The 26,684-nt window shown below is 55.9% G+C and overlaps 1 protein-coding gene across 4 annotated transcripts in view; it reads right to left on the reverse strand.

The window, feature by feature from the left end:
- Window positions 1-26,684, reverse strand: part of SORCS2 (sortilin related VPS10 domain containing receptor 2) — a 548,735-nt gene that overhangs the window by 13,608 nt on the left and 508,443 nt on the right. For all 4 annotated transcript variants that reach the window (XM_054553680.2, XM_024246327.3, XM_054553679.2 and 1 more), the window contains exons 13-22: window positions 25,659-25,750; window positions 24,736-24,843; window positions 16,620-16,740; window positions 15,113-15,246; window positions 14,178-14,306; window positions 11,311-11,482; window positions 5,609-5,795; window positions 3,860-3,993; window positions 2,257-2,380; window positions 707-819 (exon numbers count right to left, since the gene is read on the reverse strand). In XM_054553680.2, coding sequence (XP_054409655.2) covers window positions 707-819; window positions 2,257-2,380; window positions 3,860-3,993; window positions 5,609-5,795; window positions 11,311-11,482; window positions 14,178-14,306; window positions 15,113-15,246; window positions 16,620-16,740; window positions 24,736-24,843; window positions 25,659-25,750 — 1,314 coding nt within the window. The remainder of the gene's footprint in view (window positions 1-706; window positions 820-2,256; window positions 2,381-3,859; window positions 3,994-5,608; window positions 5,796-11,310; window positions 11,483-14,177; window positions 14,307-15,112; window positions 15,247-16,619; window positions 16,741-24,735; window positions 24,844-25,658; window positions 25,751-26,684) is intronic.

The raw sequence follows: 26,684 nt of genomic DNA on the forward strand, positions 1-26,684 counted from the left end.
GGCCCAGCCAGGGCCATACACCCACAGAGAATATGCTCTCAGCCCGTAGGCACTGCTCATGTAGGTGCCTCTGCCTCCTGGAAGTCCCGTTCCACGTACTTCCATCTGGCAAACCCTGATTCAACCTTCAGTGCCCAGGACCCTTTTACCAGCATTATTCACGGGAGGGGAAGCCTGGGCAGAGTAGGCCTCAGCCTGTGACAGCCTCAGGTGGCTCCAGAGGACTGGTCCTCTCTCACTGGGGGGCCAAGGGCCTTGGGTGTGCTACAATCCGCCCTGATGTCTGCCTCCCGGGAGCTCCTGAGGCCAGTGAGCACACTGGGTTCTTCTCTCTGTCTCGTGTCTGGCCCAGAAGAGAAGTTCAGTGAATGAAGGAAAATTGCTTTAAAGAGACTCTGGAGCACTGGAGGACGACAGTGGGGTCTCCTGCAAACAGCAGGTGGTCCCTGGACTGTGTGCGTGGAGGGTGCCTGTGGTCCCTCCCCTGCGAGGTGGCGCTCCAGCTGCAGGTCCCCCTAAATAAAGGCAGTGTGCCTGCCCCCCACCCACAGCTTTCAACACCCCCAGCTGGCCCGAAGGCCAGAGCATCGTGTGCAGGGGCAGTGCCACCCGCCTCTCCTTGCCCTGGGCGCCCCGGGGCCCTTGGGCTTCTCTGGATGCCAGAAGCACCGTGGGGCTGGGGAGGCTCTAGGCTCTGGGCGGACACCTTGGAGAGCAGCCGGGTGACCACCAGGCCCACGTCTTCCCTCCACTCAGGCGTGTTGGGGTTGTAGGCATCCAGCTCCTTGGAAAACTGCAGAGGCATGACCTGAAATTGATCTGGAAAGAGGCAGAGAAGGGAGACTGGTCAGTCCTGGACAGCCTGGCTCTGACGGCTCCAGGGTGGGGGTCGGGGGCAGCCTCATGCCCTGGATGGTCCCGGGAGGCCCTTGATTCACATCCCAGGGCCCAGCAGCCCCATCGTCTTCTCAAGCAGGCCGACAGCAGTCCTGATTTAGTGTTTGGAAACCAGCTCCTTCCCTGGATGCCAGCAGTGGTGGTCTGTCCCAGGCAGGACCTGGGTCACTGGCTGCCATCTTATAACAGCAGCGACAAAGATGCCAGTGATGATAGCAAAGATGCGCTGACCCAGGTGGGAGGCCTGGTGTGCACCAAGCCTGCTCTGTGAGATTTGCCTCCTTGACTCACAAGGATGAACACACCCTATGAGGTCAGCCTCTCATCCATCAGGGATCCATGGACTTCAATTTGCTGGTCCCCCCACCAGATTAAGAGTCCCTTGAGAGCAGAGCCCTGTCTTCTTCTCTTTCTCCCACATGTCCCACGGCTCATGGCTCAGAGCCCAATTCTAAAGTCACCAGGGGCCCCAGAGATAAATTTTAACCTCTCCACTTCTCAGGTCTCAGTTTTCTCACATGTAAAGTGGGAGGAGGCTGTGCAGGGCTGACGGGCTCAAGGGACAAGTGCTTTGAGAACTGCAAACCCAACATCTTACAATGAGGGTGGTGATGGCCTTTGCAAAGCTCCCAGCTCAGCAATGAATGAAGAATAGCCAAGGGCAGCCTCCTCCAGGGTGTGAAGGGCCTGTGTGGGCAGCCCCACCCTCCGCGTGCTTGTCCAACTAAATATTTAACTGATGGCTGCTGTCCACAGTAGAGGCTGTTCTTAAAGCAAAATGAGGGTTTATTGCTGTGATGAAGGTGGCAATGAGATCTGCCTCCTTGACAAGGGGGGGCTCTCCTTCAGTCTTAGGACCGGTTGGTATTGTAAATATCTCCCACGAGGGACTAAGAGCCCCCAGTGAGCACAGATAAATGAGGATGCAGATTCAGAAAAGGAGGCTCAGCGTTTCTCTAGACAGGAGTCCTCTTTAAGCTGCCATCATGAGACAATGCTCAGGCTTGGCCAGAGGTGCCAAGAGGACGGGGGCCCTGGAGGCAGGCAGAGTCGGTGCCCAAACCTGGCTGTCTTGCTGCTGGGTGACCTTATCCCTGGTGTGTTGTGTCCCATGAGTGTCTTGGGACACAGGATTTGTATTTATTTTACAGATGGGGAAACTGAGACCAGAGAGACCGGGAGACTTTGCCCAGGCCACACAGCCAGGGCAGGGCTATGTTTATCCAGCCCCTCCCTCCCCACCCCAGGGCCACCCAGGGTGACCAGGACATCCATGGCTTGCGCGACCCATATGGCCTGGCCTCCTGGACTGCAGCAGAGATGCAGAGGCCGTGCTGCCAGGCCCCGGGAAGGACTCACCCAGCACACGAAGGACCCTGGAGTCCTGCAGCACCGAGTTCCCACAGGCGGCCTGCACCGTCACACGCACGTCACCCGTGTCCGAAAAACGTGTTGTCACAGAATTATCCAGGGAAAGGACGGGCTGCAGGGGCACAGCAAGGCTCAGGGGCCTGGCCGAGTGAGGCAGCGGCCGTGGGGGACGCTGGCCTATGGTCGCTGCCTCACTGAGAGCATTGCTGTCCCCTTGTTCCCATCAGCAAATGGGCCCGTTATGGACGTCCTGTGGTGGCAGCACCCGGGGAGGCACAGGGCGGGCAGCCGGTTCTTTTTTTGAGAATAAGACTCGTCTTATTCTGTCGTCCAGGCTGGAGTGCAGTGGCGCACTCTTGGCTCACTGCAACCTCCGCCTCCTGGATTCAAGTATTCTCCCACCTCAGCCTCCCATGTAGCTGGGCCTACAGACGTATGCACCCCCGTGCCCGGCTAATTTTTGTATTTTTAGTAGAAACGGGGTTTCACCATGTTAGCCAGGTTGGTCTTGAACTCCTGATCTCATGGGCACCCGGTTGTAAGCCAACACAGCGTGAACGTGAGGTCCCAGCACCCCCTTCCTTCTCAACAGCTCCCCAGGCCCACCCCCCACGGGCATTTAGGAGGCCGGATGTGGCTGCCGGGCTGGGCCTTCACTCCCTGCCCACGTGATCTTCCCATCACATATGGCCACCGCAGCTGTGGATGACCCATGGCTCTGTCATCCATGGCACCAAGCCAGCGCCCAGCTCAGGACCCAGCCGTGGGGATGGTGCACACTCAGCCGGGTGGGCGCCATGTTGACGCAGAGACGGGAGAGGGCACCCCCATAGGTGTGGATGTGGAGGCAGAGGCTCTGTCAGGTGAAGTGACGTGTATGGAGCATTCAGCTGGAAGTGGCGGAGCCGAGACCTGAACCCAGACCCTGAGCTCCTTCTCAGACCCTCCCCATTCTAGAGAAACACAATCCAGAGCCCACAGCCCCTCCCCTTGCTGGGGCTCTGTGTCAGGGCCGTCAGCTGCTGGTAGGGGGCTTCCTGCCTGGTGGTGCTGGGCTGTTTGCTGAATGAGTGGAGGATGCCCCTCACTGGGTCTTGCCCCCAGTCCAGGCATTCTGCTAATTTGGGCTCTCTCTTGCTCAAGAACTATCTGTGGCTTCCCACTGCAGACAGGGTACAACCCAGGCCTCTGAGTGAGGCTTCTGAGCCCCCTTGACCTCTTCTTCTGTAAAGCCTTCCCTGAGCCTCTCACTGCAAATGCTCTCTCCTTTCCGGGAGCTCTCATGCAGCCCACCTACCTGCCTCTTCGACTTCTATCACCCCCAACTCAGGTAAGCCACCGTGTTCCCATCTCTTTCCCAGGAAAAGGCAGGGTCTAGTCTGACTCATCCGGCACCATTGAGCAGACGGGCCCTGAACAGGCACCCATGGAGGGTGTGCCCCTCTCAACTGCCCCAGGAGGGGCCCAAGGGTGAGGAGTTTGCCCTACACTGGTTCCTTCTGCTGAAAACCTGGGGCCATGCTCTGACCCACTGTGCACCTTGTGGGGAGCCTGCGGGAAGAAGGGCTGAGCGGGGGCAAAGCCAGCACACCTGCAGGTTATGGCCGATCCACCAGTAGAAGACAGTGAGGTTGGGGTTCAAGGGAAGCAGCACAGCTGTGAGGTTCACCTCCTGGTTGATGCCAATGACAGGAACCACCTCCAGGTAGAGGGCCTGCAGGGGGGCTGTGGGGACCCAAAAAGGCCAGGGTTAGATGATATCAGGGCATGGGGCATTTCAGAGGCTTCTTAGTGATCACTGTCACCAGTAACTTCATTGCTACCACCACTACCACCACTACCACCACCACCATCATTATCACCATCATTATCACCACCACCATCACCACCACCACTATCACACCACCATCACCACCACCATCATTCTCACCATCACCACCACCATCACCATCACCACCATCATCACCACCATCACCATCACCACCACCACCACCACCACCACCACCACCACCACCATCACCATCACCACCATCACCATCACCACCATCACCACCACCATCACCACCACCACCACCATCACCATCACAATCACCACCATCACCATCACCACCATCACCACCACCATCACCACCACCACCACCACCATCATCACCATCACCACCACCACCATCACCACCACCATCACCACCACCACCATCACCACCATCACCACCAACATCACCACCATCACCACCACCACCATCACCACCATCACCACCACCACCATCACCACCACCACCATCACCACCACCACCACCACCACCACCACCACCACCACCACCACCACCATCACCACCACCACCATCACCATCACCACCATCACCACCACCACCACCACCACCACCACCACCATCACCACCACCACCATCACCATCACCACCATCACCACCATCACCATCACCACCACCACCACCATCACCATCACCACCATCACCATCACCACCACCACCACCACCACCACCACCATCACCACCATCACCATCACCATCACCATCACCATCACCACCATCACCATCACCACCATCACCACCACCACCACCATCACCATCACCACCACCACCACCATCACCATCACCACCATCACCATCACCACCATCACCATCACCACCACCACCATCACCACCACCACCACCACCACCACCATCACCACCACCACCACCATCACCATCATCACCATCACCAGCACCATCACCATCCGCACCAGCACTATCACCACCATCGCCAACACCACCACCACCATCATCCATTCCCACCACTACTATCACCATCACCATCACCCTATCACCACCATCATCACCATCATCATCACCATCACCACCACCATCACCACCACCACCATCACCACCATCATCATCACCATCACCACCACCATCATCACCATCACCAACACCACCATTATCACCATCACCACCACCAATGTCACCATCATCACTACCACCTCCACTATAATCATCATTAGTACCATCACCACCATCAACAGTACTGCTATCACCATCATCACCATCACCACCACCACTGTCACCACCATCACCACCTGCATCACCACTACCACCATCACCACCACCACCACCATCACCACTATCATCAATATCACTGCCAGCTACCAGCTCTGCCCTACTATTGTATGGGTCATCAGGGGTTCAGGTTTGAGCCCAGCCTCCCTGCCTCCCTGCCCTTGGGTTCACCGTCCTGAGTACCAGGGGCCTAGAGCAGTCCCCAGGGCTTCCCTGTGTTTCCCCCAAAGCCAGGTTCTCTCTCTCAAAGGGAGTGGCCTTTGGCCTCAAAGGGGCAATAAACTTACAGTTGACCTGGACAAAGAGCACCGCCTCATCGTGGCCCACCATGTTCTCTGCCCTGACGGACACGCGGTAGATGCCGGGGCTCTCGTAGCGGTGCCGGATGGGCTCCCCGGTCAGTGTAAGGTTCACGTACATGGCCTTGAAGCCGTCCCCAAGGTCCACCTGGTACTTGGTGGTCAGGACATCACCCTGCAGGGAAACACCATGTGGCCACTCAGGAGTGGGCCTTGAAGCTGAGGGGCCAGAGTGGCTCATTCACTCACTCACTCACTCACTCACTCATTCCCGCCCGCCCTTCCTTGAAATGAGTGGGCTCTGGGGACCCACAGGAGACCGGGCCTGGTTCTGCCCTGGAGATTCTGCCTGGAGTGTGGGGCCGACCAAGGCAGCTGGTTTAACCAGGGGCTGTGGCCAAGGGACATTTCAGAACAATCACCCAGGGGCAGAGAGGGAGAGGGAGAGGCCCAAGGGTGTCATCAGAGAGCAGCTGGGGGGCAGTCAGGACCTGGGGGAGACCAACTGAGGCCTGTGCTAGGGATGCAGCCAGGAGGGTGAGGGGCCTCCCACTGCGTGGAGGGTTTCAGCAGGGGAGAGGAACACATCTGGAAGTGCCTAAGCCGCCTGCCTGGAAACCAAGCAGGATTTTCCTTTCTGGGAAGCTGCGGTTCCTAATTTTCTCTTTCTCAGACCATGCGGTACCAGGAGTGATGCTGAGATGGGGCAGGGTGAGTGCAGAGAGGAGCTCCCACCAACTGCCATCCCCGCGTGGCACCGAGTCACCCAGAGAGGCTGCTCCACCATCTCCTTCCACCTTCCAATAACTGTATTTCCCTCGCAGAGTGGGGGATTGAGTGAAGGAAACAGGAACTTCTTCGATTTATGGCTCATGATCACATTCTCCCTCCCTCCCTTCCTCCTCTCCTCCCCTTCCCTCTTCCTCCCTCGCCGGCACCAGGGGCACGAGGAAACCGTTTCCTAGTGACGATGGAGGAAACAGCATGATTACTAACCATTTAGCCATCTTCTCAGTTTATACCAGCCAAACGTTGAAAGTTGACAGAAAACTTTTATGTAAATTCTGTTCACTTAACTTTCTCCACAGACATGGAAAATTGGGTTGGTCAGTGTCTCCCCAAAATTCATGTCTACCAGGAACCTCAGAACGTGACTTCATTTGGAAATAGGGTCTTTACAGGTGTCATTAGCTAAGATGAGGTCATACTGGATTAGGGTGGGCCCTAAATCCAATGACAGGCATCTGTGTAAGAGAAAGGAGAGGGAGATTTGGGCATGGACGGAGGCTGCATGGAGGTGGAGGCAAAGGCAGGAGTGACTCTGCCAGGGGCCAAGGAGTGCCGGGAGCCCCTGAAGCTGGAGGAGGTGCGAATGGATTCTCCTTTGGAGACTTGCGTGGGTTCAGGCCACCCAGCATGAGGTCATTTGTTATGGGGTCCCCAGGAAGGACACTGCAGGGTGCTCCGTTTTCCCCATTTGACAGGTTAGAAGACCGAGGCTGTCCAAAGTCCAGGACCCAGGAGGCTGCTCGCTGTTTGTGGTTCTCTCTGTTTAAAGGCAGCCTCTCAGGTGGGGCGGGGAATGAGGGGAAGCGCTCGAGTCTGAGTTGCTTCCATGGAGGGAGGGGTTTCCTGTGCTAATCCTGGGAAGGAGAAGGCATGTGTGACCCAGAGTCAGGACCTGTGATCCGCTCATCCTGGGTGAGGCGCCACCTCTCAGGGCCTTGTGTTCCTGCCTGCAAGGGCTGTGCTGATGCACATTTAACTTCTTAAACATTTTACTTGGTTAAAATAACTTGTCCTTTTTTCTCCTAACCACAAAAGTAGTATATTCTCAAGGTAGAAAATAATATAAAATACAAATAGCAAAGCAAAGAAAAAGAACAAAACTAAATCTCACCATAATACCCACCATTCACATCTTGGTATATTTCATTTAGATCCATTATTATTACTGGTGCTTAAAAAAAATTAAACATTTTCTTCTGAGATAATGGTAGGTTCCTATGTAGTTGTACGGAATGATACAGATCCACCCCGTGTGCCCCGTGCCCGGCTCTCCCCAAGGCTAACATCTTGCCAAATGATAATATCACAACTAGGAGGTTGACACTGATACAGGAAGGAGACAGGATAATTCAGCCAGCACTAGGACGCCACCGGGTGCCCTTTGCAGACACACCCACTTGCACGCATTAGCTCAACTCCCTGGCAACCACTAATCTTTCTCCACTTCTATAATTTTGATGATAATTTCTATTCTCTTTCTCCATTTCTGTATTTCAGGAGTGTTATATGAATGAGTTGCACAGCAGGGGATCACGTGGGAGTGGCTTTTTTCACTCGGCATAATCCATTTGAGGCTCATCCAGGTTGAAGCAGGTATTATTATTATTATTTTTTAAGATGGCATCTCACTCTGTTGCCCAGGCTGGAGTACAGTGGTGGGATCTTGGCTCACTGCAACCTCCGACTCCCAGGTTCAAGTGATTCTTGAGCCTCAGCCTCCCAAGTAGGTGGGATTACAGGCATGCACCACCACACCTGGCTAAATTTTCTTTTTTTTAGTAGAGACAGGGTTTCGCCATGTTGGCCAGGCTGGTCTCAAACTCCTGACCTCAGCTGATCCACCCACTTTGGCCTCCCAAACTGCTGGGATCACAGGCGTGAGACACCATGCTTGGCCCTGCTGCAGGTATTAATAATGGATTCCTTCTCACTGCAGCATGGTATCTCAGCATGGGTGCACCCCAGCCTGTGCAAACATTCACCCACTGCAGGGCACCTGGGCAGTTTGAGTTTCTGGCCTTTATGAATAACACTGCTATGAACAGACACATACAGGTTTTTGTGTGAACAGAAGTCTTCATTTCTCTGATATGACTGCCACGAGTGCAAGTGCTCAGTCCTCTGGTCGTTGCATGTTGAGTTTGTTAAGAAACTGCTGAAGTGTTTTCCAGAACACCTGTGGTATTCTCTAGTCTCCCCAGCCATGCGTAAGTGATCCAGTGTCCTTCCCTGCATCCTCACCAGTACTTCGTGCTGGCACTATTTTTAATGTCAGCCATTCTGATAGGTGTGCAGTGATGTCTGGCTGTGGGCTTCCCTGGAGGCTGATGTGTTGACCATCTTTTCGTGTACTTACCTGTCATTTGTCCATTCTCCTGGTGAAACGTCTTTTCAGTTCTGCTCATTTCCTAACTGGATGGTTTGTTTCCTTGCTGTTGAGTGTTCTTCCTCTAGTCTAGGTACTGGTCCTTGTTGGATATGTAGTTTGCAAAGATTTTCTCTCACTCTGTAGCTTGCCTTTCATCTTCTTAACATGGGTGTTTCATAGAGCGAAAGTGGCTGATCCTGATGAAGCCCAATTTATCAACTTTCCTTTTGACTGGCTTTCAGTGTGAAGTCTGAGGACTCCTCTCCTAGCCCTAGATATTCTCTCCTACGGTTTTTCTAAAAGGTTTATGATTTTTGCATGCTACATTTAAATCTAGGCAATTTTGAGTTCATTTTTCTATCGAGTGTGAGGTTTAGGTTGAAGTTCATTTTTATTGGATGAATAAGCCCTCCCCTCAGTGAGTTGTTTTTGCGCTGACGTCAAACATCCCTCGGCCATATTTACATGGGTTTATTCCTGGGGCCTCTATCATACCTTATTTTTAATTCTTAAGATATTTACAAAACTTAGACTCCCCTAAACCCAGTGCTGTTTGCAAGATAGGTTGGCCTATGTGTGTGAGAGAGTGTATGTTTGAGTGTGTAAAATCTGTCTGCGAGTTTGAGAGTGAATACATGAGCGTGTAAGCATATGTGTGTCTGTGTGTTTGTATGTGTGAGCGTGTGTACCAGTGAGTGTGTGCGTCGGACCTGGATCCCACACTCCCACCGGATTCCCTAGCGTAGCGGGTGGCCTCTTCCCGACAGTAGTTGCACAGTGGGGTGGGGGTTGACTCTCCCCACCAAGAGCATCTTTTGATCACTCTCTTCACTTCTGCCAACTCCAGCTCCTGCCAGCAGAGCAGACCCAGCAAGGGTCCCGGCCCCCTGGGCGGGTGGTAGACTGGCTCCCATAGAGACACTCTGCAAATGCGACTGCACTGCCGAGACGCCAGGCTCTAGGGGGCAGCAGAGGGCCATTTTTCCTGGAAGTCGGCCCTGGACGGGCAGCCGCAGCGGGGTCCACTCTGAGGGTCCAGGCGGGACAGGCGGGGCAGCGGCTCTGTCCTCCTGCCGCCCCAAGATGCTGTTGCGAACAGAGGCGCCCCAGGGCTGCCCCTGGCTCCGAGGAGTGTGGGTCCTAGGCCCCATCTCCATCAGCAGCCGCGCCTGCACCAGGGAACGGCTGAGATCTAGGGGCCTCAGACTCAGTCTCTGTCCACGTGGAGTCTCGGGGCCAGGGATCCCAGTGCCAGCCCTGCCACTCATTCCCGTGTGGCCTTGGGAGAGTGACTGCGCGGTCCGAGCCTCAGTTTCCCCAGCTATAAAGCAGGTTGGCAAGAGGATGCCACTTGAGGTGGTGCTAGGAGTACAGACAGTGGCTGGTGCACAGCGCCTGCCACGGAGGCGCTCGGCAAGCACCGCTCTGCGTCGTCTTGGGCCTCAGTTTCCCTGTTTGCATTAGACCAGGCTCCCTGCTTTCCAACTCCAAAGACCTTTGTCACCAACATCCCACCCCACCTTGGCACCATATTTTGAAGGACATTTAAACAGGACACACATCATTGTGAAGCCGCACTTGCTGCATCTCCCGTACTGTTCACCGAAGAGCCAAGTGTCCAGGAAAGCTGCGTGCCGGGAGAGAGCCCAGGGTCCTAGGCGCTCACCCTCTGGGTGCGACACGGATGCATCGAATCCTCCTTTGCTCTTTTCTGTCATCTTGAATTTTCTGCAATGCTTGTGAGTTTTTCTAGGTTTTGAATTTGCTACAATGAGCATTAGTTTATTCAACAATCAGAAAAATAAGCATGTTACAAATTAATTTAAAAGGACTAGAAGGAAATACAAAAAACTAACAGTTGTTACCATGGAGGACTGGGGGGCTTTTTGAGAGATATTTATACTCTTGATATTTTGTGTGTGTTTTCCAAATGTTCTACAATGAACATTCATTATTTTTAACGTCAGAAGAAAATATAACACTTGTTCTAAAGCAAGAAAAGCAAGCCCGGGAGGCTGAGAGGAAATTTCTATCTGTGTTTGTGTGAGTATTTATATCTGTATCTGTCCATGCACACACAGGATTTATTTTTGGTTGTGTAATTATAAGTAATAGTGTTTTTAACTTTCTGTTTTTCATAAGATCCCAAATTAACTAAATCGATATAATTACAGGCTTAAAAAATGTATTGCCACCCACGGGAATGAATACATTTTATACTAAGGCCAGTAACCACATCCTCTCCCACCCGATGTGTGAAACCACATCTCCTTCTGCTCTTCGGGGACCCTGATACCCCCTACGTCCTACTCTATTCTCCTCCGTGTCTCTTTCATTGTTAAATGCTGGTCTCGACTCAGGAAGTGGATTTCCAGCCCCCTGCTGCCTCCTGCAGTCTGGACAGCCTGGCTGATGGTGATGACCTGAGCCACTTCTAGGCGGAGGAGACACCCCTCACCATGCCCTCTGCGTGCCCAGTTGGAGCCACCCCTGCCCAACAGTCCCGGGAGCCCGCTGGGAGGTGCTCACTCACCTGCTCCTGCCGCACCACAAACAAGACATCCTCTCCAGGCCGCACGGCCACCGCCTCGCCTTGGATGCTGACCTGCAGGCCCCGGGGCGGCGTGAGGGGGCACTGCAGCTGCACCTGACTCTGCTGCATGTCCACCCCACCCTCACACACGTTGGACACCACTTTCCGGTACCTGGATTGACAAGAGAGGGCCAGGGTCCGCTTCAGACAGGTGGCGAGGGATGGGGCCCCATAGTCTGGGGAGGGACGTGCTTGCCACCCAGAGGTGGCGCTTGGCTTCCCACCCCTAGGGCTCTACTTGCTAACTCCCAGCCACCTCCTGACTCCACCTGATTGCTGTTACAGCCCCATTTTAGAGAAGAGAACACTGAGGCTCAGAGGAAGAGGGACTGATGGTGGCAGGATGTGCTTCGGAGGCGCTGGCATCTCCGTGGTCTGATCATATTACTCACAGTAACAGTAATAGCCACCATTAGTGCTGCAGAGGGGGTGTTTAAGCAGCCAGTTTGAATTTCACGGTCTTGCTGAGAAAGGTGGAGGACAGAGTGCCCGAGAGGGGCTGGGGTCCTGCCTCCACCTCGCCACTGGCTCACAGTGTGGCCATAACCATGGGCACACACACCCCTCCCCCCGGGCTCCGTCTCCCTGTTCCCTTGAGAGACCTGGATTGGGCAATTCATGACTAATCACTGCATTCATAAGAAACCTATTTACTGAGCATCTATTATGGGCCAGGTACTGGGAATGGGGGGATTGCATGCAGCCCCTAGATGCTATGCAGAGCAGACCCTCTAGTGGAGAGGCAGAGGCGGACTTGAGCAGATCACGTCAGAGTGAAACCACAGCTGTGACGGCGCTGGCTGGGGCATCCCTGGGGACCTGGTCCCTGACAAAGGGTCTTTCAGCGAGAATGGGAGGGTGAGCAGGAGAAGAAAGAGCATCCTAGGCCATGGGAACAGCATGTGCAAAGGCCCTAGGGTGGGTCTGAGCCTGGAGGAGGAGCAGGTGTGGCATGAGGCTGGAGAGAGGCCCTGGGCAACCTTTTAGGAGATCCCTGAAAGGGGTGGCCTCATCCAGCTTGCTACTTGTGAAGCTCCCTCAGGCTACACTATGAGTCTGTGAAAGTGGCATTGCTACCAAGGTGCTGGGGGTACCTGTCTCCCCAAGGCTGATCCCCCCTCTTGCCCTCAGGGCCAAATTCTCCCAGATGGCTCTGCCACTGAATAAGCATTCAGAAGTTGATCATGCACAGGCCCATTTGATTAGTGCTTTGAAAGAAAATACCCTTCTCTAAGGGCTACCCACCCATGGCACCTACAGTGTGCAGATGTTACGAGATGAAATCCTTTGCCTTGATCAAGGTCCTGGCTCTGACACTTCAGACAAGAGTCCCTGTTGTCAAGCCCAGGTGAATGTGCAACCACTGCAGCTTCATGATACATGGGTGCATGGGTAGACAGATGGGTAGATAAGTAGATGGATGGATTGATGGATGGTGAATAATGAATAGATAGATGGTGGATGGATAGATGGATAGGTAGATGGATGAATGGATGATGGATGGATAGAGGGGTGGGTGGATAGTGGATGAATTGATGGGTAGATAGATGGATAGGTGAATGGATGGATGGATTGATAGGTGGATGGTGAATGAATAGATGGATGGTGGATGGATAGATGAATGGATGGATGGGTAAAGGGATGGATAGATGGATGCATGGAGAGTAGTTGAATGCCTGGGAGAACGGAAGGATGAATGGAAAGATGGATGGATGAATGGATGGATGGATGAATGGATAGATAGATGAACAGATGATGGCTAACTGGATGATGGGTGGATAAATGGGTAGATGGGAGATGAACGAGTGATTGCATGGATGGGTGGGTGGATGGCAGGAGAATTGCTGGTGAAGCAATTTCTGGTCCTGCCTCCTGTTTCCTCATGTTCTCCCACGGGAAGTAATGGGGATTTTCTAACAAGCCCTTGGGCTTTTCTCTTCCTCTCTGAAAGATGTCCTCAAAGAGAAATGGGGAAATTAGGACCTTCTGATGGAGCACGTTTGGGACCTCCTAAAGCTGAAGGCTCGCAGCTCTTTTGTACCTAACATTTTGCATGAACTGAATCCTTAATAGCAATATGCCCAGCCTCTGGTGGAGGAAAAGTATCGTAACTGCTTGCACTTGGTGATGCCTTCCCTTCATGCACAGCTTGTATTCAGCATACCACAGACTGAAGGAACACCTACTGTGTGTTGTGGAGCTTACAGTTCAGCAAGGAGGACAATTAGGTGAGTGATGACAATAACTGGGATTTGTGCTGTGACAGAGGCAAGCTCGGGGTCAGGGGTGGGTGGTCAGGGAAGGCTTCCTGGAGGAAGTGTCATTTAAGCTGAGACCTGCAGGCAGCAGGAGCACCTCTAGCACCCAAGCCTTGGTGAATGGGGAGAGCCTGGCACTGGTAAATGGGGAAGGGTCCTAGCACTGCAGAGGCTCAGAAAGACCAGGGGAAGACGTGCTGCAGCAGGTGTGAGCCACGGGTGCCTTGGACCTCTTCTGTCTATTGTTCTCTGTCCAGAGCCAACTCAAGGCAGCTTTCTCCTGGCACTGGCCCACATGGGCTCAGATGGGAAAACCCTGTGGGCTCCTTTGGCCTGGGAGCTAAGGTCATTCACTCATGATGTCTGGTGACTCACATGAGCCCTGCAGCCAGGCTCTGTGCTGTGAGCGTAGGGCATCCTCAACTTTGACCTCTCTTTCCCTGACTCTACTTGGGAGCTGCAGGCACCAGCCAGGAAGGCGTGGTTTCGGGGCTGAACCACAGCTCTGCCCCCGGATTTAGGCAGGGAGAGGCCCACACCCACACTCACCCAAGGCTGCTGGTGTAGGTCTGGCCCAGGACACAGTCGTCAGGCGGGGACAATGGGTTAAACCAGAAGTTGGCAGAGCACTTGTTGGTGTTGGGCTCTGAGGAGGGGGAGCGCTCAAATCCGTAGTCGCTGGGAGGAGGGAAGAACAGTGGTAGGTGATGGGCACAGGTGGGAACCGGAGTCACCCAGGGTTGGGGTGAAATCTGGGGGAGCTGAGAAGAGAACCTCATGCCAAGGGCCTGCTATGCACCCATCTGTGAGGACATGAAGGAGCACCCACAGCCCCATCCCAGAGGGGCACACAGGGTAACAAGGGAGGCAAAGGGATGCTGGAAAGTCAGAGAAACCTGGAGGGCTGCCTGGAGGAGGTGAGCAAATCTCAAAGGATGGACAGAGACAGGTAGGGAAAGAGAGGGAGAGGCACTGCTGGCAGTGCCCATGCTGAGCAGCACCAGCACAGGTGGAGGAGGCTGGAATGCCAGGGGGGCAGGATGAGGAGGGGTGAGGTGGCGGGTGAGCTGTCAGCCAAATTGTCCTGTGGGCACTGGGCAGTCACAGGCAGCTTTTGAGAACAGCAGGGGACAGGTCGGGTGGCTTTCAGCAGAGTCCCTGGATGGAGAAGGGCTGGGGTGGGTGCAGCACATCCCCAAGATGCCCTGACCTGTTCCTCACTTTCTCCTCCTGCCTGTGAGCAGCCACTGAGAGGGTTTAAAAATGCACCCACAAATTCCTTAAAGCTCCTTCCTGGAGTGTGGGCTGGTCTTGGTGACCAGCCCAAGACAGATAGAATGAGGCAGAAGTGGCGGTGTGCGACTCTGACGCCAGGTTATGAAAGGCGCTGAGGCTTCCTCCCTCACTCTGGGGGAAGTGGCTGCCATGCTGTGAGGATGCTCAAGCAGCGCCTGAGGCCTCGTGGCCAGGAGACCGTTGCTCACCACAGGAAGTCCGAGTCCCGGCACTCGCACACGCGGGACGTGAGCGCCGATGTGAAGTTCCTCCCCTTGATGCACCAGGACGTGGGCTTTCTCTTCCGGAAACTTCTCTGCTGGCCCATGATACAGCGGTCGCCCTGCAGCAGGAACATCAGGGTAAGGAGCTGCCTGAGACAGGACAACTGCTCTACATGGCCTTGTGCCGCTGAGGCTGCCAGAGTCTGAAGATGGCTGATGGCTCAGGTTACAGATGGGGAAACTGAGGCCCAGAATGGGGTGTGCCATGTCTGTGGTCAAGTTGGGGAAGCCTTCCTCTCATCCCAACCCACGGGCATTCACTGAGCCCCTCCTGTGTGCAGCCCTGGCTGGGCCCGAGGGGTCGCAGAGCTGCTGGAAGTGTAGCCCTTTTGAGGTTCCCCTCGTCCCCTCAGGCGCTGTGTGGGAGCTGGGCTGAGCCACGGCCTCGAGGGCTCACAGGCACACAGTGGGTCCTCAGGGGACAATCAGGACAAGACAGGCCTACCCCCATCTCCCTGCAACAGCTGCTGTGGCAGTGACAGGGGTGGAGCCGGTGAGGATGCCCGGTGGCCTGTATTCAAGCTCCTAAACCTCCTCCTGGGCCCATCTGAGCGCTTCCTTGTGAAATCCAGCTTCAGCAATGCACCCTGCTAAGGCAGTTTGGCAGGCACCGCCCACCCTTGATATCCAATCGCCCTCCCTATCCGATAGGCTTCCTCATCCCCTGCTGCCCCGCAGGGTGCTGTCAAATCTTCTGATGCCTGGTGTTTCCTTAGTCAGTTTCCACCCACTGACCTTGGCTCTGAACTCCCATTCGCCCATGCTGAATTCAAGTTGAGCCCAGTCTCTCCTTTGAGAGGGTCCCTGTACCCACTGTGATGGTGTTGAGTAAAGTTTCCACCCCGTGCTTTAACAAGTGCCATTAAATCATTTCTTCAACAGGGCCACCCACCCCTTGGCAGTTCCAGGCCCCCACACTCTGAAATCCCAGGCTTCCCCACCACACCACAGCAGCACAGCCTGGTTGGACTACAGAGGGGCCGCCGATGGCCTTTATACTCGGCTCAGTGTCCATATTACACATTTGCTGTAGAAACAGTTATGTGTCTCGATTACAGCATGGGCTTGCCCCAGACCCCACTCCACACCCAGACCCCACTGTCATGTATGGTACAGGCCTGTGTTACCTTCCTAAGATCTGAACATCCTGAACCCCAAGCACACTGGACTCCATGGACTGGGGTAGAGCCTGTGGCCCCACACTCCCCGAGTGTGGCTGAGGACCCTCAGCCCAGGTAGCTCCCTGACCGAGAAGGGTCTAGAAAAGCCCACGGGAGGCCTGGACATCTCAAGGCGCTGGGGATTCCCTGAAGACTTCTTGGAGGCGGGGGGGCGCCCTGCGGCCTTGCAGGGGAGGACTTTGGCAGGCAGAGTGGGCCTGCGTTTGTAGTCTGCACCCCACCTGCCCGATCCCAGCCTCATCCCGGCCCACCTGCAGGTTGGAGAGCTCCCAGGAGCCGTAGTCCTCCTCGCCGCACTGCCTGGAGAATGAGGGCCGGAAGTCCACCTTGACCAGCTCCCAGTCGGAGCGGAAGCTGATGTGGCCAAAGACCCTGGGGTGGGAAGAGGCAGGAAGGGAGAGAAAACCACCTTCATTAGGCCTTGTCCTACTGTGCAAATCATGTCCCCTCTAGACTCTGTTCCTACCTGTACCATGGGCACAGAGATCCCTCTCCTGCCCTTGCTGGGAATCAGAGCGAGGCTGCCCCGGGCACTGAGCCTGGCCCTGCACACATGCTCTGTAGGCTTCGGTGCGAATATTCCCACAACTACCACCTGTGATCTACGACTTGTCAATTGCATTGCGTGAGTCGCTCTGGTTGGCCCGCCATGGCCCCGCTTGATGGACAGGGAAGGAGGCTCAGGTCCACAGCAGGGTTGGACGCCCTTCCACGGCCCCCACAGTGGTCCTTGCATTGTTTTGTGGAATGATCTGTGGTCAGGTGTCTGCATCTGCGGCTGTCTGGCTTCTCCCTGGCTTTCTCCCAGCCTGACCATGTGGGGGTTCCGTGCTGCAGAAACCCAGCTTTCTATCGCAGGGCCACAGGGAATTTGCTCCCTAGTAGAGGTGGTGATTCAAAGAGAAATAATGAGTCAGCAGGCCCAGTGCGGAGCCCACGGGATGAGCAAGTTTGGCCCATCACAGCCTAGGTGGGTGGGGGAAGAGTCAGAAGAGAGAATAGGGAGGCTGGCCACTTAGGGTGTCATGTATGGTACAGGCCTGTGTTACCTTCCTAAGATCTGAACATCCTGAACCCCAAGCACACTGGACTCCATGGGCTGGGGTAGAGCCTATAGCCCCACACTCCCCAAGTGTGGCTGAGGACCCTCAGCCCAGGTAGCTCCATGACCAAGAAGGGTCTACAAAAGCCCACAGGAGGCCCGGACATCTAAAGGTGCTGGGGATTCCCTGAAGACTTCTTGGAGGCAGGGAGGCGCCCTGCGGCATCCATGTGTGCTGGAAGCTATGCAAGCACAGCCTGGTAGGCCGGGTCCACCCCTGTTTTACAGAATGGAAAGCCGAGGCACAGAGAGGTTGAGTAACTTGCCCAAGGTCACACAGCTTGTTTGTGCTGTTTCTTCTCCCTCCTTGTAGTCAGCAGTCATTGCTGTGTGCCCATCACTCAGAATGGCACTCAGTGCCCTGCTTTCTCCCTCTCTGGGAGGGCTACTGCCTGAGTGCCTTCCACTCCATCCCTCAGTACCACACACTTAGGCTCCAAAGACCACACAGAAGGTAGGCCCAGCCTGCTCTTCCCTGGGCCTTCTCCAGTCCAGCTTGTGGTGCTCCGGCCATGTTACCAGAGGCCAAGCATCTGGGTGGGGGAGGTGATGCACGCTGCTCCAGTCTGGTCCCTGTCTGAGCACCCCCAAGTGGGGCTGGATACTTGGGGGTGGCCCATCATGAGCTGAAAGGACAACCCCATTCTAGGGCGGTGTTGAGAAAGGTTTTGTAGGGTATTTCTGAGACATGACAGCTGGGTCTGAGTGTCTGAGGCTGCTATTTGAAGATTTGGCTCCATGGGGCACCTCTCAGCCAAGCAAGACTGCAGCAGTCCATGCTTGAATTACATCTGTGACCTCGCATTTGCCTCCACTCTCCAGAACAGTCCCATGAGGCAGACACTATTGTCTTTGTTTGATGAAACCCTAAGCCTCTGCAAGCTGAGCATGGGGCCTCCCTCTGTCTTAGCTGGACTTTCCCCCGGGGACCCTGCCTCCCTGTGCTCCCTAAGGCCAGCTCGTTGAGGGAGCAGCCAGGTTGGTTCCATCCTGCATTCCTGCCACGTCGCTGCCAGGCCTCATTCCAGCCGGGCCCCTGGTTCTGGGCTCACAATCCCATCTGCTTTCTTCTCTGCGCATGGGGGTCAGGAGCCCCAGGCCGTTCTTTCTTTCTCAGCGGAGTGGGGAAATGGGGCTTGAGCCCTCAGCCTGGGACCCCTCCTAGCTGCTAGTGGCAACACCCACCAAGGACAGGGGAAGGTCCCCAGGTATGGCTGTGACTCTGCCACGTCCACCTGCTTCTGCAGGTGCTGTTTCCAACAGAGGAATCTTGTGGGCTGCATGGTGGCCCCGGCTGTGAGTGGTCTTGGCTCAAGGGCACCTGTGATTGGGATGAGGGTCTCACTTGCCATCTGTCTCCTGATGGACGCCACTTGGACGGCCTCAACGCTGGAGAGCTCCAACTCAACACACTGGGACCTTCCTTCAACATTGCTGTCCAAACAATGCCTGGTGCATTGGTCTCTTAAACAGTGTCTGAGGGTCTTCTCTCACTTAAGAAATGCTTTTTTAGGGGAGACTTCTGGATCCCTGAGAGCATCCTCACACTGTCCTGTGACCTGTGGCATCATGAAAGGCACAGCAGCAGCAGCCACTGGTGTATACGGAGCACCCACTGCAGGCCGGGCCCAGGCGCGACCTTGTATTCCCCCATTTCCTCCTCACCAAAGCCCCCTTTTACAGACAAGGAAACTGAGGCTGAGGCAAGGGACCCACCCAGGGCAGCACAGCTTCAGGCCACCTCCTGGAGGGGCCGGCGTTGGAACCTGGGCTGGCGGCTCTGGAGCTGTGAGGCTCTGCGCGGAAACATGGCAGGCGCTGGCTGAGCATGACACTGGGCTCCACTGGTCGCAGAGACCCCCAGGAGGCCTCAGTCTCACCGCTGTTCTGAGCTGGGGCAGAGCAGAGAGGCTGGTTTGGTTGATTAATGAACCCCCTCCATGTCCCTGAAGCCCTGCCTTTTATGAAACCTAAACCCTCAGCTGATACCACGAGAAATAGCTGCCATCTAGTTAATTCTGGGTCTTAGGAAAGAGGTGCCGAAGAGGCCTAGATATTACTTTGCAGGTAACAAGGAAAAAAATGGGCCACGCTGTGAGGGTTGAACCATGCAGCCGGGGAAGGCTCTAGGAGCCCCCACTCCACCTCTCACCCAAGCCCAGCGCCTGGGGACCCCTCCCTGCTCTGAGGCTGCTCTGTGGGGAAAGGGAGGCAGGTCAAAGTGACTGGTGCCAGGAAAGTGTCCCAAAAGGTGCCTCTGGCCAGGTTAGAGGTGGCCTTTGGGCAGATTTGGACAAAACAGTTATCCGGGAAGGACAGGGTGGCCAAAAGCTGAGCCTGTGGCTGTGGGAACTCTCCAGCAGGGCAGCTCCCACACAGACCCCTGCAGAGGGACTTTGATTCTGACCTGCCAGCGTGTTCCCTCTCCTGAAGTTTGAATTCTTTGTATGCCACTGGGATTGGGAAGCTGTCTGAAGATGCGGCACTGTGAACAAGGGGGTCTGGAGGGAACTGTTCTGATGCTTTAAAAATAACTTAAAAGGTTATAGCACCTGGCTGTGAATTCTGCCATTATCCTTCTGGGATAAAATGCCTCACCTGTAGGTAGGGGATGAAGGCTGGGTCATCTCTGGGGCCTAACCAAAGCTCAGACCTCATGACAGCTGGGGTAAAGGGCTTGGCACCCTGCAGAGATAGGGTCGTTCAAGGCTCCCGGATGGACAGCACTCCCATCTCTCGGCCAGGCAAGCTGAGGCCTGGGGAAGGCGCTCAACGTCTGTGTAAGGAGTAAGGGCCGCCCTCACCCCTGCACTGCTGGATCCCCGCGGCTCTGCGGGTTCTGGCCCCAGGAACGGCTTGACCACATGAAGAGTCCACACCACAAACAGAGTGCAGGCAGAGTGCCTGGTGGCGGGACTCCCTTCCTCCCTCGCTCCCCCTCCCCATAAAGGCCACAGGAGGTCCTGCAGCTGTAGGAAAAGGCAGGACCATCCCGTTCTGTCCCAGACCACGGCCTCTGGGGGCATGAGAGTGGGCAAAAGTCACGAAGGATTTTATGCATCCAGGGCCCAGCCGGAGCAGGAATTAACTGTTCAGGGAAAACTGCAAACATCAGGACCCTTAGAGAATAGGAAGGGTGATTATCCCTACCCAATTTTTACAGGACAGGCTCCCAGGGTCCCCATCCTCCCACCACTCCCTCAGGGATGAATTCTTTGAGACATGTTGGCACCTCTAAAAACGGGGGAATAAATCAATCTGTCTAGATTTCTTGTGAGGATGGCCTGAGGTCATGTATGAAAACAGCCTGGGCCGGGCGCAGTGGTTCACGCTTGTAGTCCCAGCACTTTGGGAGGCCGAGTTGGGCGGATCACGAGGTCAGGAGATCGAGGCCATCCTGGCTAGCAAGGTGAAACCGTCTCTACTAAAAACATACACAAAGTTGGCCGGGCATGGTGGCAGGCGCCTGTAGTCCCAGCTACTCGGGAGGCTGAGGCGGGAGAGTGGCATGAACCCAGGAGGCGGAGCTTGCAGTGAGCCAAGATCACGTCACTGTGCTCCAGCCTGGGGGACAAAGCGAGACTCTGTCTCAAAAAAAAGAAAAAAAAAAGAAGAAGAAAACAGCTTGTAGCATGCAGTGGGGCACTCACTAAAGATGCACTGCAGCCCCTGTCGCAGGAGGCCATATTGGTAAAGATGGAGGGAGGACTTGGGGCAGAGGGTCCAGGAAGGGGAAGACGCCCCCCAGACTGTGGGAGGGGAAGGGGCTCACTGTTCTCTTGGGGCGCTGAAGGACAAGACCACCCAGGAGTGCCATCGCATGCCATCGAGAACACATGGATACAGGATCAAAGGTTGGCCGGCCGGCAGCACCCACCTGCGGCAGGTACTGGACGTTCAGTGAGACCAGTGAAGGGGAACTTTGCCTTCTTGGGAATAACGCTCCCACCTGCCTGGGACCCCAGGTGGGAAGGAGAGCTGTCCCAAGCATCCCCTCAATCCCACCACAATGCACGGCCTGGGAAGGCCAGCCGGGACCTCTCTGTCTGCTGTGGAGTGGGCGGAAGCCAGGCCTCTATACTAGAATCAGAGTCTAAGCAGGTGATTTCTTGCTCATCACCCAGGAAGCAAGAAGGCCCCAAGCATCACAGGTGAGCATCAGTTGAGGGCTCATTAGCGGCGACCTCATGGGGTTTAAGTCCCCATGCTACAGACAAGGAAGCCCAGGTCTCTGGAAGAGAAATGTCATTTCCTGGGCACAAACGTTCTGCTTCCCAGAATCCTCCTGACAGCTCCTCAAGCCGACTCATTTCCGCATTTCAGGGCTGTGGAAACCGAGGTGCAGCATGTGCGGTCCATTGTCCAGGGACACCGGCCTGGCGAGAAGCATCCTGATTTGGAGACGGGGCGGAGCTGTGTGAGCTGTGCTGGCTGGGCCCTGGTCCTGGGGGTGATGGGCCCAGCTCACCTCTCCCCAGCCAGGCCCCTGCAGGCGGTGCTTGCACAAGCTCATCCCCGTGAGCATGTCTCCACTCCTGCGTCATCCTCACAGGTACATCACCACGCATTTATTCAAGCCACGTTCACTGAGCACCAAGCCCCTCTTCCATGCCTGGTGCTGTGCTTGGCCCGGGGACGCACCAATGAAGCCAGCAGAGCCAGTCCCTCCTGGAGCCCGGGGCAGGGCACAGCCACCAGCAAGGGCAACCCTGCAGATGGGATCAGATCCACGAAGGGGTGAGGGCCAGGCAGCCCAGGCCTGGTGGCAGGGAAGGCCCTTCTGGGCTGGGACTGAATTGAAGGCGGCAGGAATTCGGGCTGTCGCTGACCCGCTCATCTTAAATACCCTGAGAGGGGTCCACACTCACCACTATTTCCCTGTCCTTGTGCCCCACACAATCTCAGTTTCCTGAAGCCTGGTTTCCCACTCTGGCTCAGCTGGAACTGATGGCTTCTTGTGCTCAGTCTGACGTCCAGCTTCCATCCTCCTTGGCCAGCAGCTGGGAGGTAGACTCAGTGTCCTCTGAGTGTGAGGACAAGTTCCCGTTCTCCATGATCAGAGGTGCCTAAAGCCACGGCTGAGTGTGCTGTGTTGCTGACATTGCTGGCACCTCAAACAGCACCTGGCACATAATAGGTGCTCAATAAACGTGCACTGGATGATGGCAGAGCAGAAGAGCATCCTCATAGGGGGTCCCATCTCTGCTCCGCGTGGAGAGGACAGGCTGTTGCCCACAGAGCTGCCCAGGAATGCCCACATGAGCTGGACTTGGCCACAAGTTTTGCCCAAGGTACCTCCCCTCTCAGAGCCTCAGTTTCTTTAATTATCAAGCAGCAGAGCTGGCTGAGGATGGGTGGGTGTGATGGGTGGTGGGTATGAAAGCAGCAGGGGTCAGTGGTGGTGTCTTCCAAGGCTGTGCTCCCAGTCCCAGCCACAGCAGCAGGGGAGCTCAGGGGCTGCGTCTGCCCAACCTCCCCAACAAATGAGGGGACACACTCTAGCCCTGCAGAGTCCAGCCTCATCCCTGACCAGGCGGAACCCAGCCTCATCCCTGTCCAGGCAGAGGACAGCCTGGGCAGGGTGGGCAGCATTGTCCCAGCTGGGCAGTTTCTTTCCAAAACCAGGCCTGCTCCCCACAGCCTGGAGCTGTCCTCCCGTGGCCTCCTGGGAGCTGTGTGCCTGCTGGGGAGGGTGGGGCACACGGAGGGAGATAGAGGCTGGGGTCAGGCACTCTTGGGGGGCTTATCCATGTGGGCCCCTCTGGGGCATTCAGGAGCCAGTAGAAGAGCCATTCAGGGTCGAGGGTGTGAAGGCCCATTGCCAGCTGGAAGGGAAAACTCAGGGTGTGAATTGGTGAATGAGCCAGGCCAGCACTTCCTGCTGAGGCCAGCCAGAGGGTCAGTCCCAGGCCACAGATCCACAGCTGCCACACAGCACACGGCCACTCCAGCCGAGTGGGCGAGGATGAGGGGCACAGTGCCCGGCTCTTCTGTGGGAAATGGGTAGGGCAGGGCCTGCCTGCTCTAGAAGGGACAGAGCAGAGGACAAGGTGTCCAAAGTCCAGGTGTCCAATCTCCCTGTGCCCGGGCCTCGAGGTGGAAGAGCTGTGGGCTGTTGTGGCAGCTTCGTGGGGCTACTGTGGCAAATTACCATGAACTCTGCTGGCTTCAGTCATCACACACATGCTCTCTCACGCTGAAGCATTGCGCACGTGCTCTCTTAGCGCTCTGGAGGTCAGAAGGCTGAAATCCAGGGGTCGGCAGGGCTGAGCTCCCTCTAGAGGCTCTAGAGGAGGAGGCTTCCTGCCCCTTCCAGCTCCTGGGGGCCCCGGGTGTTCCTGGGCTTGCAGCTGCGCAGCTCCACTCCATGCCTCCTTCCTCCCTGGGCCTGTGTCTCTGGGTCCTCTTCTAAGGACACAGTCATTGGATCAGGGTCTGCCCTACTGCATGGCCTCATCTTGGCTTGATTACATTGACAATAACCCCTTTTCCAAATAAGGTCCCATCCATGGTTCTGGGGAAACAGGAATTTGGGACACACTATTCAGATATCTCAGGCATCACCGTGAAAGGCAGGAAGAGGACATGGTGGCCTCACCATGCCACAGCGCGGGGTCGCAGGAGCCGTTAGACACGCAGGCCTCGCCTAGCCTGTGAATCAGCTGGGCTCACAGGGGCCCATGTTCGAAGGCGCCCAGAGGAGCCTTCACTTCACTGGTTTCTGGGCACAGCTGTCTCCCATTGCGGCCGCAGTGGTGCAGTCAAACCCTGCGTGTCCCCGCTGTCCTCCACGTCTCTGCTCCTGGGCCAGAGAGGCTCTGAACGACAGAGGCTCCTGAGGCCCCTTTGCCCCTCATGGTGCCTTTTTTGGCCCAAGCTGGGGCTGAGCAGAAGGAAGCCGGGCAAGGCCAGTGCTGCAGCCTCAGACCCCGGGATGGGTGACAAGTGGGTCACAGCCAGCTCTGCCCTATGATGTCCTGTCTGGGTGTCAGGCCCTAAGCCATATGACCTTCACGCCATATGGCTGAGAAAGGTGCCAGTAGATACAACACTCATGATATAATCACCAGCTCGAGAGGTGCGGTGGCCGTGGTGGAGCCGGCCTGGAGCCTCGGTTCTGTCCTCACCAGCCAGGGGACCTGGGGCAGGTGGCAGATGTCCCCGATTCCCAGGTGGCTGGGGGGTGAAGGACACAGTAGGCCCAGGAAGGCCCAGCATGGCTCTGCCCTGCCACCCAGTGCCCACTCCCTTGTCCCCGCACTCACGTCATGACCAGTGTCTCGTCCCCCGGCTCGCTCAGCAGCCCGTCCACAAACACCGAGGTGCTGGTGAAGTTGTGCGTGCTCCAGGTGAGGCCCTCGTCCACACTGAACCTGCCAGGAGGAGATGGTCAGCATCTCTGGGATGGGCTGGAAAGCTCCCTGTGTCTGGGACTCTGCCCTGCGGGTCCTGCTGGAGGGGCAGGGGCCGCACTAGCCAACCTTGCCAGCGCAGGTGATACCACATCTGCTTATGTCACATCTGCTCACATCACATCTGCTTATGTTACATCTGCTTATCTACATCGTACTGCCCTGGGGATGTTTTCTGGGAACGACACAGACACTTTGCCTCCCCTGAATGGCCACACCCATGGCCTGAGCCTGGCCTAGGCATTGCCAGGCCCGTGGTAGGGCCGGTATTATAGTGCCACCATCTGGCAGTTGAGTAATCTCTTTTTCAGACTACAGTGATACTGGCTTCCTGACAGCTGCTCCGGCTGTGCCTTCTGGGTCACGAGTTCACACCTGCCCTCCCTTCCCCATGAGGGCCTTCAGCTGCCAACCCTGTCACCTGGGCATATGCTGCTGGCTTCCTTTTCTGTGTCACCTGGTCCAAATCCCTGCACTTTACTAATTCCTCACCTCCTCGGGGAAGGCCCTCCTTCCCCGTGACAGCCTGGGGAGCTGGGGTGGGGCCTCCCTCTGTGCCTGTCTCCCGAGGGCAGGACAAAGTCCATCTCAATGACCCCTGGGGAAAGGTTTGTGAGGTGTGTCCCAGCCCCGGTCTTTAGGATTTAGTGCGGTTGCCCTGTGATCTTGTGTCCCCGAGGGGAGGACATTCTGGGGAATAGTCTGAGAGGGTTCCCAGGTGGAAAGAAAGAGCCCCAGCCTGCCCTCCCAGCCCCAGGGCTAGCAGACGCCATTACTTGAGGATCTTCAAGGGGATGGAGGTGTCTTTGATGGCCACGATCACACCGCCGTGGTCCAGGTACAGGATGTGATGCTCTTCCTCAAACACCTGCAGAGGAGAGTGGTGTGGCTGAGGGCAGGGCCTGAGAAGGTCGGAGGTCGTTCCAGGCTGAGTGGCTCCTGGGAGGAGGGTTGTCAATGTGCAGCTGGTGGGGCGTTGGCAGAGGCCAGGGCCGGTCTGAGGGTTCCCTGCATGACCCGGGCCATCCCCGAGCTTTCCCAGCCCACGCGGACTCAGCGCACCCTGGATGACTGAATGTCGGACAGCAACTTCTACCCTATCGAGCTGAACAAGGAAACTGCAAATGAGCACGGCACGTGGCTCTCTCTATGTGAAAACCCAGGAACAGAGTTCCAGCAACATGAAGATGAGAAAGAAACAGAAAAACATTTACGATACACAGCCTCAGTCAAAGCAAACCCCAATCTGACATGAAGACTCAGCTCAAGTGCCATTTCCTCCAGGAAGCCCTCCCTGATGCCAGACTGAGTGGGGAGTGGCCTCTGGGCTCCAAGCCCCTGGCCCAACACTTACTATGCTAATCTGTCATTGTCTCTTCAGGCCAAAGCCCTTCAAAGACAGGGCCGCTGTGAGCCTTCTGTGCCCCGCAGAGCTCAGCTCAGACCTTGGTGCCAGGGAGTGCGTGTGGAATGAATAAGTGAACAAGTGAATGAATGACCGACCACCAGATCCCCAAGGGACAAAAGGCTGAGTGGCCTGGACAGGGCTCACCCAGGAGGGGATACCAAGGGTGGCCTCGCTTGGCAAACAGCCCCAGGATGGGGTCCCATTGTACACATGAGGAGGCTGAGGCTCGGAGGGGTGGAGGGTACGCTAAGGCCTCACAGCTGGAAGGTGGCAGAGCCGGGGGTGGCTCCAAAGTCACACGAGGACACAAGAGGCCTGCCCCGAATCTCCAGTGAACATGCATGTGTGGGTGGCCAGCACATGTCTCAACATGCCCAGCAAGGGCACAGCCGTC

This window comes from Pongo abelii, chromosome 3 (assembly GCF_028885655.2).
Source record: "Pongo abelii isolate AG06213 chromosome 3, NHGRI_mPonAbe1-v2.0_pri, whole genome shotgun sequence".
Classification (NCBI taxonomy): Eukaryota; Metazoa; Chordata; class Mammalia; order Primates; family Hominidae; genus Pongo; species Pongo abelii.